This window comes from Salvia hispanica, chromosome 1, assembly GCF_029641045.1.
Source record: "Salvia hispanica isolate PSC_SH4W2 chromosome 1, Shi_PSC_v1, whole genome shotgun sequence".
In the NCBI taxonomy this organism is placed as follows: domain Eukaryota; kingdom Viridiplantae; phylum Streptophyta; class Magnoliopsida; order Lamiales; family Lamiaceae; genus Salvia; species Salvia hispanica.
The window spans coordinates 12267107-12281857 of record NC_142692.1 but is presented as its reverse complement, the minus strand read 5'-3'; the positions used below and the strand labels follow the sequence as shown (position 1 = coordinate 12281857).

The window sequence follows — 14751 nt, the reverse complement described above, 5'->3', positions numbered from 1 at the left end:
AATCTCCTATTCGGAAGGCGGCGGTCTCCCCTGTCCGCAGAAAGACAGTTGATTTTATAGTCAAATTCTTTCCTAAATATAAACCAATGGTGAATATATGGTATTATTTGTACAGTTTAATCTTAGTTTCGTCGGCTTTCTTTCCACAGTTACATTATTTTTAGGTGTGTTCGGTTTTCTAGATAAAATTGTATAAAAATATAATTTAGGATTGAATTGTTTGTAAGATTATTTTAATTGGAAAAAATTAGCTATGATTAATTATCATATGATTATCCATCTAGAATTGAGCTGTAGAATTCAATCTCATAAACTAAACATACTTCATATTTAATTCCAAAATACAATTTTGCAAACTACACAACCCCTAAACGAGAGTAATTTGTAGTAGGAATAGTACTTTTATCTTATTTTCGATTTATCTCCTACTAATCATAAATTTCTTTACCTAATACTACTATCACTACAATAAAATAGTCGGTTAAGGACATTTTTTTATGCTATTAAGACCATATCCAAGGATACACTAAAACCTAAAATTAGATAGATAATTAGCTCCAATGGTACTGCAAAACCAATTTCATTTTTTAATTTTGGGTTAAAAATACCTATCGTTAGGTTTACATTAAATTCAAACCCAAAAGTTTTTCAAATGTTATGAGTAAAAAAAAAGCAATAATAGAGAATATTCTTTTAAGTTTGAGTTTAGTATAAATTGTTGGAGTAAAATCATATTTGACTTGACATTTACACTTAATAATGAGTTTGAGTTTAGTCTAAATGGTTGTAGTTGTGTATTCTCTAAGAACGTTAATTTGTATTAATTATACCACCAATGCTTTATAAAATGCCCTTATTGTTAGTGTCCCAACTAAAATTAAGCGATACAAATAGAGGCGTCCTAAAAAAGTAAAAGATTGAAATAATTTGTCATCAACTTAGGGACGCTTTCTTTTGCGTCCTAAATTATGATTATTTTTAAAATTTTCCAAATACTATTAATTATGTCTCAGTTTTTATATGCTTAGTGTATATTCAGATCACACCTTACAATTTGGTTTAGAAACATCAAATTTAAAGGGAGTACTATATTTAGATAACACAATTAAAAAATATTAATGGATGGAATACTATATTTTTGAAAATACTATAGGTTGATATCTAATTTGAAGTACAAATACAACCCCATGTACCCCTAGGCCCTAACAACAGACGAAATATAAATATTTAAAGAAAATGGTATTGTTAAATTTAATCATACTTAAATTGATAATTTTGAAATTAATTCCATTATGTGTACTACTACTACGACTATATTACATTTCTTACCGTTATACTACGAGTTATTTATTCAGTACTAAATTTAGTTAATTTAGTATTTAATGACTAAATTACCATCCTTCGTTTCAAAGTAACAAAATGTACTTAAAAAACAACAGAAAATAAAAAAAATAATAATATTTCTGCGATAAAGCATAGAAAATGTGTGCAAATAATCTCTTAATCCACTCTTCCTACTCCACTCCAACTCCACCTCTCACAATACAATAGAATAATGTAATGATAGATTATTTTATAGCATTGTGAATTGTGAGAGATGGAGTATAGGTGGAGTAGGAAGATTGGATTAGGAGATCCTCTAAAAAAAAATGGGGAGTTTTAATGGTTCTTTATTGGAATTTCACATCGTCCCGTTGGAATTGAATAATCCAAGGGTTATTTGACGAAGCCAGATCCCTGTCATCAGATCTTCCTCCGAGCAATCTCTGCCGCCTCTCCTTGCTCAGTGAGTTTTATCCGAGCTCAAACTCCTATACTTCATTGGTTTTATTTCCAATTTCCGAATCTAGGATTTTCTTTTTGTCTTATAATGGATGGTTTTTTTATCTTTTCCTTTTCGTGTTTTGATTGAGTGAATTTGCTTGGATTATCCTCTTCCCTCCTCCTTTTTCAGGTTGCTTGCTTGGCTGTTTGCCTTTTTCTTAACGATGTGAGTGCCTTTTCCATTTCAATTGCATTGTATTTTGATCTAGGTCTTTATACTGATTTTCTCCCCATCTACTAGATTAATTTCCTGTTTCTATTTCATCATATTTTTTGAATTTTTCCTGTGCACAATGTTTGCTAACTGATTAATTATACGCTTTTGATATTCCTCCTTAATTTAGGGCTGACGATGAGCCTGTAGATCCTAAAAGGGAACTTGAAGACCGATGCAAGGCTCCATGCACACGCCCACTTAAAGAATATCAGGTTCTTTTAATCGTCATTAATGATTGTTAAATGTTCTTTTATTACATTTCTAGTAGTTTCCTGCAGCCCTTTCTTTGATCTAGTTCACGTGGCTCTTTTTTCATTCACTAGCTTATTGCTCATTATTCTTTGGCATGCTAGTTCCAATCTGTATTTTTAGTTGATAACTTGTGTTTAAGTGCATAAATAATGAATTTCGCGACATGTAGCATAATATACTTCTTTTGTCAATTCTAGTCCAAAATAGTAGGGCTTATTCGTGCTACGTGGAATTTAGGCTGTTTTGATTCATTCAGATGTATGCACTAGTATAAGAAAAGGCCAGAGTGTAATAGTCTTTGCACTTTTTGCTTGTGTCATTTATGTAGCATTAGTATCTGATAGTTTGCCTTGTCGTTTTCTGTTGTACAAATTTATCTTTGGTTCAGTTGAACGAATGCCTATGACTGTTGTATAAGAGGAGATCTCAGTTATGTGTGTGTGTGTTTGGGGAATGAGTGGCTGTATGAAGATGTAAGAACAACAAAACGTAGTGAAGTATGAAGTGCATGAAGCTAGTGGCAATATATAGATGATGGCTTCTATGTTGAATTGCTGATAAGGAAGTCATGTTTAAATATGCTATGCACAAACATTCTCTTGTTTAGCTAAAATTCTGCACGCCATTGTCTACAGATTCCCCTATGTTGACCTACATTTTGATTGTTAAATTTGACTTTTCATGAATCTATCATCTATGTGTAAGAATTCAAGATTTGCTTCTATGAAGTGAATTTAGTAATATGAAGTCTTATAATTATCCAAGACAAAAGAGATACATAATTGTTCCACATGATTCTGCTAGCAATGTGTAAGCAGCAAACAAATTTCTGAAATCACTATTTTGTTCAAACATCAAACAATAAACTTAATCTGGACTTGTGTGGAATTCATCTGCTTCTTGCGTAGTTGCTCTTTCATAAGGTTGTTATAATGGTGAAAGCCCCAGAAATAGTGCAGTGCTCTTGGAATCTTTACATCTTTTTAACTGAAGAAAATATTAGTATTTCTCTACAAACACGTGTTTTTTTGTGATGATTCGTGATTATTTTTCTCACTTTTAATTGTTTATCCTAACTATACTTGCTTTTGTGGTTTTGTTTGCGAAATTTGATGTGGAATTGTGAATATGCTTTTGGTTAATAGGCATGTGCTAAAAGAATTCAAGGTGATGAATCTGGACATAAGCACTGTACCGGACAATACTTTGACTATTGGCGTTGCGTTGACAAATGTGTAAGCTACATTTTCTTATCAAACCTTTTTCATCTTTGTTCATACATTACAACTAAGCTATTTACTCAAGCTGTGTTCTGATTAACTGCTGTAATTTTCCATATTACAGGTTGCAACTAAGCTATTTACTCATCTTAAATAACATAACAGAAGAATACCCACATTAGCATCATAGATCCAGATTATCATCTTTTGTTTCAAAAGACCGACACTTGAGTTTTATTGTGTTCTTGTTGTGAACAAATGCTATGCTAGTCCTTGGGCACATGGAATTTTGAGTTTCGGAGAAATAAGAATTTGGAATGGTGATTTATATGCTTTCCTCGGTTGAAATTGAGGTTACAATTGCTTGCTGATCCGGATGAAGATAAAAAACATTCTAATGCTTTTTCTGGATAAAATTGGCATCTCTGCTAGATTAACTACTAAATGCTCTGTGGAATCAAGTAAGTACTCTATTTAATGTTTATTTTTGAGACCTTAATTTACTGTTGATCTGCTTCAGTGAGCAAGCAGGCAATGAATTTAGTTTCTTTCCTTAGGCCCCTGTGAATAGAGTGCTTGTTCTGCATAGTGCCTGTTCTTTATGTTACTTTCTTTTATTGTGATCATTCATCCATCATGATGCATAAGACTCTCCTACAAAGTTGCTATTGCTTCTTTAAATGGACTCTCTGCTCAGTTGGCTTCTATTTAATTTATAAATGATACTGTAGTAATTTGTTTTGCTTCCGATACATCAATTACTTATGGCATTTGTGGGATTTTACTTATAAAAATTAAAGTGCATGATACAACTTTAAAGCCTTAAAGGAGCTATGCAAGGTGAAATATTAATATGTGCATTTTCTTTTTATTGTTTACTTATTTATAAATGTTTTTGTGTCCGTGGTCTTTGATATTTTATTTGTAGGAGTATTTAATTTAACCAAATATAATTGTGTAATATATATGTTGATCTGATTTATGCGATTGGAAATCTCATTTCTAAGACCATGCAAATGCAAGTCCCAACTCGAGAAACCTCTTAAGTTAAACAAAGATTCAAGTTGTGCAACTGCTCGAATGATAACACAGCGCAATATATAAATCGTTATAATATAGATAGAGTATATAGTCCTACAATTTAAATGCAGTATATGATTATGATACTCCCATGTCGGTCCAATTATTCAAACTCATATAAAAAAACGGTAAATGTGGGATCCCATTAATTTAGATAAGGATGCTTCAATATCCGCCTTTGGACACCCAGATATGATGACAATTCTCTATACTTAATTAAGAACATAATTTTTACATTATTATGAATATAATATATAGAATCCTAATCATTGTAAAAAAGTACTACTATGGAGAACATGAGACGTCCATAGAATAGTCATATGTAACCATTGGCAAAATCTGAAGTCCAAATTGTATATACATTTAGTAGCGGCTTGCCGTTCTGCAGTCAACACAAGGCCGCCGTTGATTCTTATTTTGCGCCCTTTTACGATTCGGATTTCACCGACTCTATAGTTAGCATTGGCGAGCTCACCGGACTGCAGTGCACCATTAGATGGAGTTGTGCATCTTCCAATTGATCCACGAATTTGCCTTATCCATAATTGGTGTCTCATTTGGGAAAACAAGTTTACAAGATTCGTTTTAGTATGATGCCAATAGATATAGATTGGTGTACTAGTGAATTTGATCAGGTAATGCATGTGTATGAATATATGTTCATATTAATACTACTCCATATTACGTTGTATTTATGAATAAAAGTTTAATAGTGGGTTTTATTTGCAATATGATTCTAGTTGATTACATGAAATGAAGTTAGTGCTTTCTGCCAGCATATTTTTTAATTGGAAGATTCCTTAGAAATCATTAACGATAGTGTAGGTCGCCTTTACTTTGTCGTGTATAGAATGTAAATAAGATGTCACAACTTCCACTTTCTTAATTTGTGATTGTGTTTGATTGGGTCTTTGCGTGAGAAACGGTGGAGAATTATTTACATTAAAACAGAAGAATCATTCAATACCCTTACCTAATTGGATACACACTGTCTCTCTCCTTTTACAGCTCATGTTCATATTTGATTGGGTTGTTTCGATTTAGTAACACTATATGTTAATGGAATACTCTATATAATGCTTTACTAAAGAATAGAAAATCCAAACATCACAATTAATACCCTCTTTTTTTGAGGGAAAATCGTACCACCCCTGTTTTAATCAGAACTTAGTTAATTAAAACCATACAAATCGATCACAAATCTATCAACCAGATGATGATAATTTTAATTACCAAAAATCAATATAAAAACCGAGTCAAATTATCGTATTGAGTTTTCCATGTAGAATCATATAACAAAAAGTAAAAAGATACCACAAACATGTTAACCCCATTGACTTCACTGGGCGTCCGGATTTCAAGCTAAATTAGAGGTCAATCTTTACAACTCAAATTACCCCAAAACAAACAGGTGATGAAGGAGTGAGACAGGAAGAGAGAGAGAGAAGGAGAGACAAACAGGAGTTGAACCTGCTTGATTCTTGAATCAAAAAGGTACTTCCCTCAATTTCTTTTCGTCCTCCATCCTTCCTCCTGAATTTCAACACATTCCATCCTCATTCTTGCATCCTGAACAAGTTCAAATATCCACACAATCAATCTCTGCAGAAAGAGCTCATTCATTCATCACCCTTGGATATACATCAAGCATTCAAAAAGAAAAAGATAGAAACGCATGGCTCCAAGAAAGATCAGAGAAGTTATGGGAGCAGTCAAGGATAAAACCAGCATTAGCCTGGCTATGGTCGCCAGCAGCAGCAGCTCCCTCTCCGACCTCGAAGTGGCCATTGTCAGAGCCACCCGCCATGGCCAGAACCTGCCCAACCAGGGCTACATAGCCGAGATCCTCAGCCTCACGCGCTACTCCCGCAACATGGTCAACGCCTGCATCCGCATCATTGCCCGGCGCCTCAACAGAACCAAGGACTGGGTGGTGGCCCTGAAGGGGCTCCTGCTCGTCCAGCGCCTCCTCTCTCAGAGTGGCACCGCCTTTGAGCAGGAGATGTTCTTTGCCACCAGGCGAGGGACTCGCTTCCTCAACATGTGTGATTTCCGGGATTCATCAAGGAAGGCGTGGGACTACTCTGCGTTTGTCCGGATGTATGCCTTGTACTTGGACGAGCTCCTCGAGTTCCGGATGCAGGGCCACACGGAGAGGGGCAGAGATCATGGACACTATAAGGCAGAGGAGGAAGAGGATGGTGATTTCAACGATGTCGTGGTCAGGGCTACTCCTGTGTCTGAGATGGACAATGATGCCGTTTTCCGCCGGGTTGATCATCTCATGCAGCTTCTTGAGAGGTTTTTAGCATGTAGACCAACAGGTATACACTCACATACACATACCTAAATTGAGTAATCTTTCTTGGATTCATGGATATAAATTGTGTTGTAGGTGGTGCTAAGCATAGCAGAATTGTGGTTGTGGCACTCTATCCCATTTTGAAAGAAAGCTTTGAAATCTACCATTGCATAACAGAAATACTAGGGACGTTGATAGAGCGTTTTATGCAGCTGGAAGTACCCGACATGATTCAAGTCCACGACATCTTCTCTCACATCTCCAAGCAGTACGACGAGCTTGATTGCTTCTACAACTGGTGCAAGAATGTCGGAATCATGCGTTTGCCTGACTATCCTAATGTGGAGAAAATCAACCAGCCAAAACTTGACATGATGAAGGACTTCATTCGACACAAGTCATCTATGATGAACAACAGGAATGCCATCGAGCCAAAGCCTGCGAACACAGAAGTAGCGTGGAAAGAGCCTGAAAAGGCGTTGTCGCCAATTCAAGAAGAAACAGCAGGTGAAGTAAACGTTACTCCTGAACCACAACAAGGTGAAAAAACTCAAGAAGAAGGTGATCTGCTGAACCTGTATGACGACGCGCCAACGCCTCAGGATTTCGGGGATCAACTGGCTTTAGCCTTGTTTGACGGCTATCCGTCTACAACTGCTCCTGTAAGCACAAGTCCTCCCTGGGAAGCCTTCAAGGAATCGGAATCAGGGGACTGGGAGACAGCCTTAGTTCAGTCTGCTAGCCATTTGTCAAACCAGAAGCCGTCTCTCCCTCAAGGCTTTGATCCATTGATTCTTGATAGTATGTATCAATATGGGGCAATGACACACGTGGGTGCTTCCTCGGGTTATTATGCCACTGGAAGTGCTAGCAGTGTGGCACTAGGGTCTGCTGGGAGACCAGCCATACTGGCCTTGCCAGCACCACAGTCACCAGCTAACTGTGGTGTCAATACTTTCTCACCAAACAATGACCCTTTTGCAGCTTCTCTAGCCATTGCGCCACCTTCCTATGTGCAAATGTCCGAAATGGAGAAGAAGCAAAGGTTGTTATTACAGGAGCAGCTATTGTGGCAGCAGTATACAAGAGACGGCATGCATGGACAAGTAGGATTTGCAAATTTGCAACAACAGAATTCTCATCAATACATCCCAAACGTTTACGCAGCAGCATGGTAAAGAGATTGTTTTGCGAAAACATTCCAACTACACACACAGATGAAGTGAAGAGAGAGCCAGATATTACAATTCTGCAACTAGTGAATTTTTTTTTTGTGAGTATCTAATACCAATTAGATAAGAATCACCACCAGAAAAAAATTGCTTCAAGATACTGTTGGAAGAATGTGAACTTGTTCTTTCCCTCGAAGGGAAACAAGATTGTGTTTTGATGGTTCCCATTTTTGAAATTCAGTCACTTTTATCTGCATAAGTTTTTTCAGGCGTTGTCAAAAACAGAAATTTGGCAAACTAGTGTAACAGCTGCAAAAACTAATTATGCAAGCATGGTATACTATCATTTCCTACAACGCAATCCCATAAAATGACTGATATTGATTATGCTGGATGAATAAACACCACACGAGATCCTCTATCCCCGGGTCTGGAACCCTACTAGAGTAGTAGTGAGGCAGCCAAGCACATTGTACACTTGATGACATTGCATACGAGATGGAGTAGTTTTGAGATGAACTGAAAACATAGAGTATTACTCTGGCGCTGCAAAAAAGTTGAACCAAACCTTAGGAAGAGAAGTAGCAGTTTGACCAGAAATAAAAGCCGCACATCTCGAGATTCATCACATAGTTTCCAACATTCCATCAAACTGTCAATTGTTGGCGCATAAACAGAATTGTATTGATGGGATTCACTTTCAATGCAAAAAATCTATGCTTCGTTTACGACAGAAATGAATTGAATACAACATGTCAAATGTATGAGATCCGCTTCGGTGGCAGTTAGGCCCACTCACTTAGCAAAAGCCCATTATGTGAAGGAAGCCCATTTAATATTAACTTGAAGCTGAACTGAATATGCAGAAAAGGGGAATGGGAGAGAAGAACACTAGAGCGAGAAATATCAGCTGAAAACTAGATTGTTGATCAGCAATTTCTGCTGCTTTCTTAATCTTAGGCAGAAGTAATATGCAATTTAGGTTAGAGAATGAAGTTGTTTTTATTACTTAAAAGTGATGTGTAAAATTCCGCCGTCGTCAAGTGAAATCAGTTTGTGAAGATGGAAGAATTGTTGAATAATAAGACATTCGCGGTGCACGCCGCCGCTGCGGCTACCTCCGTGGCCCTAGGCACTGCCGTGACATACCCGCTGGATACTCTCAAAGTCTTGATGCAGGTTTCATATATGTAAAACGGATCTCTTACTTGTTGTTTTCATAGATATCCATGGACAATATTCATACTAGGTAATTGTGTGATGAATTGAAAAATAGGTTGGCTCCACTCCGCTCACTGCAGCTGATGTTTATTACAGAGTGCGAGTTTTATCGGGATATTCAGGTAATTCTTGGTCTTTGAATGAGTGGAGCTCTTTCCGAACCAAATCATTTTTGTAATTATAAAATTGTTTTTCAGTTGTTGATCATTGTATTTCACCCCTTTCTAAATTCATTGGAAAATCCAAAATACCCCCAAAGTTGGTGCATTTTGGGCGCCAATAATCCAAGAGTATGACAATTGTGTTATAGCTCATTTTGTTTCATATATTGCTTTTATGCAGCATCATTCATACGTTTGTCTTTCATGTTTACTATAGGTTTGTATAATGGCGTTGGATGGCTGACTTTGGGAAGGACATTGGGTCTCGGTGTTCGATTTGGCATTTATGAGATATTGACCGCATTCTACAAGGGTAGCTTCAAATTTATGCATTTCTTTTGTTCTTTGTATCTATTCTTTGTGGATGTATGGGTGAGAAATGTTATCATATTATGGTAATGAGACTGCTTCTTCATTGTGGTGTATCCTTTGAACCATGTATTTTCGCATATTAGAGATGGTATTGTGCTCAGTGCTCACCCCAGTCTTTCCTCAACAGATGGTCGTGAGGATGATCATTTACTTCTCTCTGAGGCTCTACTGGCAGGATTTGCTTCTGGAACAGTCGAATCACTTATAAGCTCTCCATTTGAAATGATTAAAGTTCGTGCTCAGGTTGCTTCTGCTTCTGGCCTAACGCCCCCGCCATCTATTGTTGAAAAGAGTGCCGTTCCTCCTTTAGTTTCGAGATTACTTCCCAGATATTCCTTGGATATCAATGCAATGAGCAAATCCATGGGCCTTCTATCCACCCTAACCAATAGGAATGGAAACATATTGGATTCCTTGAAAGAATACCCATGGATGATGACAGGATCTGGGAAACCACCTCCTGTTAGCAATGTTCGAACCTTATCAGAAATTGTTTCTTTGGAAGGATGGACGGCTCTCTGGAGAGGTTATAGATCTGGTATAGTGAGAGATTCCATTTTTGGTGGCTTATTTTTTGGGAGCTGGCAATTTTTACACCAAGTCATGATCAACTGGAAAGCTGTGAATATGGATCCTATGCCAAGGTATATATTTAATCCTTTTTTGGTTTCTGATTATGTGATTAATTGATCTTTTAAGAGACAATTGACTTCATGATTTGTCTTGCCTAAATACATGTTCTCATTGGGTCTGCACATCGTAACAAATTAAGAAATACTCTATTAACTCGGCAGCAGTTCTGAGGAGTATGTATAATGTAATCATGATTCTCTAGAGATATGAAACTGAAAGTCTTCCTATTTTTTCTGTTAATACTTCATTTGCAAATTTGGTTGCTAATAACTTGAAAATTCTTGTTTGGTTCTGTACTTGCAAAAAAAAATGTCGATATCAATCTGTGGTAGCTATGCCCATAATTGCAGTTATGATAACATTATTTGTTTTCATCATTTTATATTAATGTTGTCATTCAAAGCATTTATTTAGTTTCTGATTTAAAGATCCGTCTTTATGAATTTTCTTTAAGCAATAATTTAGCTTCTGGTATAAAGCCTTGTTGTGAATTATGTAGGATATAACTAGAACAATGCTTAAATGATCTGCTAATTTTTTTTGCCTCACTTTTACAAATATCCGTCAGGTATGACAGTGAAGTTGGTCCATTATCGCCAGTAGCTGTTAGTTTTTCTGCTGGAGTTTCTGGTGCCTTTGCTGCAGCTGTTTCACATGGTTTTGATACCACTAGAAGTCGATCACAATGCACTATTTTACCTAAGGTATGGTGCTTGGTGACCAGAAGAGAGGTTCAAGGACTTAAATCTAAAATTGGTTTCAAAAGTGAATTCTACTTCGTATGTAGAATGTTTCTAATTTGTTAGTGCTTCATTGGGTTTGGTTTAGCATTTCGCATCATGTATCTTTTAGGTGTTTTGATATCCTTGAATGTTAATTTGTGGGTCATGTGTGAATGTGTCAAGTTAGTAGACTGAATTAGGTGTACTGTAAAAAAACTCCCCACCAAACCATACATATAATCCTTCAGCATTTTGGACCGCTATTTTGTATACACACTGTTGTTTTAGTATCCAACACCTTGCTCTCAGGCTAAGAAGTATTCTGTGTTATCCAGCCTCTTAGGTTTGATGAGGGGGTATATTTATACACCCTTGCGAAGGATATATATTTCAACTAAAATTCATAACTTATATTCTTATAAGCATATATGATATATCATCTATCTCCCTAGTCAATCTATATCTATTATCATGAAATACTTTTCTGCATGAAAATACCACGAGTGTTGCCATAGCTACTACCTCTAGTGGCTTGGATTGCCATGAAATGTCAATCTGAAAGCATGTTTGTAATGCTTAATTTATTCCTCTAAAAACTCAAATACCTATCTGAAACTGCTAGTTCTATATTTATCTTCCTTGTTGAGATATATAATTTCAAAATTTCCATTGGCAGTACTTATCCTTGGAGAGGAAATTTTTGAAGTGGCGTAAATCAGGGAATAGATTTGAGAGGCTCACTGGAATTCATCCAGCTGACAGAAATTTACTGCTGAATGGCATAGGGTTGAGGATGGCCCGTACTGGACTTGCATCATCTGTCATCGCTGGAAGCTACTATTTTGCTATCAATAACCTGATGTCGAGTTAAAGAACCCTTTAATTACAAGATTCAAATTAAAACCTTATATTTAGAATTTTGAGTGGGTTAACGTGCAAGGGAAAAAAAATCCTTGAATGCTTCTTATTGCGACCAGATACAGATATGCTTGAGTAAATTTGGTTGTTCAGTAACAAATACGCAAGATTACACTTTGGTGGAGTTTACCTTCCCTTCATAATGTCAGGTTCATATATCCTTTTTGGTGGATGCAATCTTATCTTTATTGCTTTTGTCTTATTACATGGGAAGATCATCCTATAAACTAGCGCACCTCTGCTTATATTTAAGTTGAGGGCTCCTTCTCTGGGGCTTGAGCCTTGAATATGCTGTCTTGTTAGTTGTTCAATCTGGTCTACATGCTTACTTATTTCGGTTGTAGATCTATTATCAGATCAACGATGGAAAGCATATGTAATTATTAGTCCGCATATTCATTAATTACACTTGTAAATAAGCGGCATAATAGGGAGTAGATTTGAAAGGTTGTGGGGGGCATGTATTCATTCAAGTTTTGGAATATTTTGATGGTTACAGAAAATGGACCCATTACTGCACTTGAGTTTTTTTAGTTTGTGCTATTAGTGGTACCTCCACTTTGCACAGGTTTGCGTCTCATGAATGCCGTCTCCTTTTGATACCATTCCCCTGTACTTGTAATCTGAAGTAGTTTCCATTCGACTCAGTTTTAAGCCTCTGATGTTAAGAGCCGTGGATTGCGATGATGAATTTTCTAAGCTAGCTCCTATGTTTGGCTGACAATGATTCTATACTATGTATAGTTTCGTATGTGTTTGATGTTCGTCTCATTTGTTGTCATGGCTCTATAACCTTAGAATCATCACACCTACTGGGTTAAATATGGCAGGTTTGGTTTGTGGTTGATGTCAAAGGCTTGTTCCCTTCCCCCTTTTGGTGTCTATGTCAAAGCTTTGTGAACAAGTTGAGGTTGGGCCATGAGAGGCATGTATTTTTTGCAATCATAGTATAATGACTTTTATTTTAATTTGGCCTTTCTCAAGCGAAGACAAGCCATGAAGCTTGTACACAGGGACTTGACTTTGCTCACAATTAATTGCTCTCTCTTTCTCTCTGTGATGCATGTGCATTTTGTTTCTCTACTATATGAAGCCTCTGTGGGTGAGATGATTACCAAGCTAACTTAGAAATGATACATGCATGAACATGTATTACGTTTCTTTTTTTTCAAGTTTCTCTCTCATCCTAAGAGGAATGCATTGAACACCTAAGCATGAAATTTTTATTTCAAGTGGTTAACTCAACTTGAGACTAAGGCTTCAGCTTTTGTATAATGAATCTACTTAATTTCTTTTTATCAAAGCTTCCATATGTAGCAATGGGGCATGTCGGTACTTTTTTTTTTTTAAATAAGGTACTGATATTTGTTGTAGACCTTTTTGTGCAACGTACATTATAATAATGGGAGGAACTGGATCATAGTTGTTGAGACCATTTAAATAAAGATGGAGTGTGAAGAATTTCAACCTAGGAACATCATAAGCAGCATATTGACTCACTCCTATAGTTTATAATTATATGTAACTGGGAAAGACAACTACTTCTATACTTGGTCTGAAAGTTATGAAATTGTCGTGTGTTTAATGTGAAATGAAATTCGAAATTGAAATTTGAACATGTTTGGATTATGGATTTGTACCTTATTTATTTGAATATTAGCTATCGACAAATATGAAGGTGGGCAAGATAGATCTAAGTAGATTAGATTGTTGTGGAAGCAACTTATTAATTTTGGAAAGTGGTTTAGATGTGTGTGGCTCCATGGATAAGCAATGCATGTGCATAAGTTAATGGAATTAGGATACCGTGGCTTTATGCCTTATCCATATGATTTTGTTGCACTACCGTTTCATTGTTCACTCATTTTCTCAAATCCTATTTTACGTACTATTTCATTGTTACAAATATTAGGATTGGTAATTAATTGTAAAAGAACGCCTTTTCAAGTAAATAGATCCAAGTGTACGTCAACTTGCAAACATTACATTTAATTTGAAATTTTTTTAATTGAGTTTCGATTCTGTGGGCTTAAAAAATCTAAAAAATGGTGGACGTATTTTCCTTTCCTTGATTATTAATTTGGAGAATGTTGGAAAGTTGAGTGTGATGGCATCAGAAATGACAGAATGCTTCCCTAAGCAGCCACCAAAAAAAAAAAGTGAATTTTGTGTACCATAGGGTTGTGATAAAAGACTCACACCAAATACCAATCATAATACAGAAAAACATAGCTAAAATAATTCGAAAAGTAAAAGAAATGATAATCAGCCAAGAGGAAGCTGAACAAACTACCAAAGAAAGTATACTTAAATATTTCGATCCAACCATACAGAGAGAGCCCACTAACCCCTCCTGTAAGCAAAATAAATAAGCATTTGATTTGATCTATAAGTACATATTAAGAAGGTATGATTGAGATAGAGTTACTTAGATGTATAAAATCCAATCACGGGCAACGAAGGTCATTTATAATAATAATAATAGTACTAATAAATTTGATGCATTTATTTATATTCAATATAAAAGCAAAAAGTAACGTGCCATCAATTTCTTAAAATTTGTCCATTTTCAATAATTAATGTATCTTATCCTTGTAGGCATGGATTCTAATCCCACGTGTCGTAATATCAAGACTGCCACATCAACATTTAAAGTC

The 14751-nt window shown here is 36.1% G+C and overlaps 3 protein-coding genes across 3 annotated transcripts; all 3 read left to right on the top strand.

Moving 5' to 3' along the window:
- Nucleotides 1-1512: 1512 nt before the first annotated feature.
- On the top strand, nt 1513-3841 carry LOC125219436 (cytochrome b-c1 complex subunit 6-1, mitochondrial-like). Its single transcript, XM_048121412.2, has 5 exons — nt 1513-1786; nt 1955-1990; nt 2169-2253; nt 3439-3528; nt 3638-3841. Coding segments are annotated over exons 2-5 (210 nt in total). The 5' UTR covers nt 1513-1786; nt 1955-1988; the 3' UTR covers nt 3671-3841.
- A 2014-nt stretch (nt 3842-5855) lies between these two features.
- LOC125222613 (putative clathrin assembly protein At1g03050) lies at nt 5856-8326 on the top strand. Its single transcript, XM_048125324.2, has 3 exons — nt 5856-6087; nt 6202-6917; nt 6989-8326. The coding sequence occupies exons 2-3, from the start codon at nt 6269-6271 to the stop codon at nt 8071-8073; spliced, it is 1734 nt and encodes a 577-aa protein (XP_047981281.2). The 5' UTR covers nt 5856-6087; nt 6202-6268; the 3' UTR covers nt 8074-8326.
- A 601-nt stretch (nt 8327-8927) lies between these two features.
- LOC125222614 (mitochondrial arginine transporter BAC2-like) lies at nt 8928-12271 on the top strand. Its single transcript, XM_048125325.2, has 6 exons — nt 8928-9246; nt 9344-9410; nt 9667-9762; nt 9949-10465; nt 11023-11158; nt 11853-12271. The coding sequence occupies exons 1-6, from the start codon at nt 9130-9132 to the stop codon at nt 12045-12047; spliced, it is 1128 nt and encodes a 375-aa protein (XP_047981282.1). The 5' UTR covers nt 8928-9129; the 3' UTR covers nt 12048-12271.
- Nucleotides 12272-14751: the final 2480 nt, after the last annotated feature.

Coding starts and splice junctions, on each gene's coding strand:
- LOC125222613 (XM_048125324.2), top strand. CDS start 6,269: ATGGCTCCAAGAAAGATCAGAGAAGTTATGGGAGCAGTCAAGGATAAA. Junction 6,918..6,988: donor TTTAGCATGTAGACCAACAG/GTATACACTCAC, acceptor ATTGTGTTGTAG/GTGGTGCTAAGCATAGCAGA.
- LOC125219436 (XM_048121412.2), top strand. Junction 2,254..3,438: donor GCCCACTTAAAGAATATCAG/GTTCTTTTAATC, acceptor TTTGGTTAATAG/GCATGTGCTAAAAGAATTCA. Junction 3,529..3,637: donor GGCGTTGCGTTGACAAATGT/GTAAGCTACATT, acceptor TCCATATTACAG/GTTGCAACTAAGCTATTTAC.
- LOC125222614 (XM_048125325.2), top strand. CDS start 9,130: ATGGAAGAATTGTTGAATAATAAGACATTCGCGGTGCACGCCGCCGCT. Junction 9,411..9,666: donor AGTTTTATCGGGATATTCAG/GTAATTCTTGGT, acceptor TGTTTACTATAG/GTTTGTATAATGGCGTTGGA. Junction 9,763..9,948: donor ATTGACCGCATTCTACAAGG/GTAGCTTCAAAT, acceptor TTTCCTCAACAG/ATGGTCGTGAGGATGATCAT.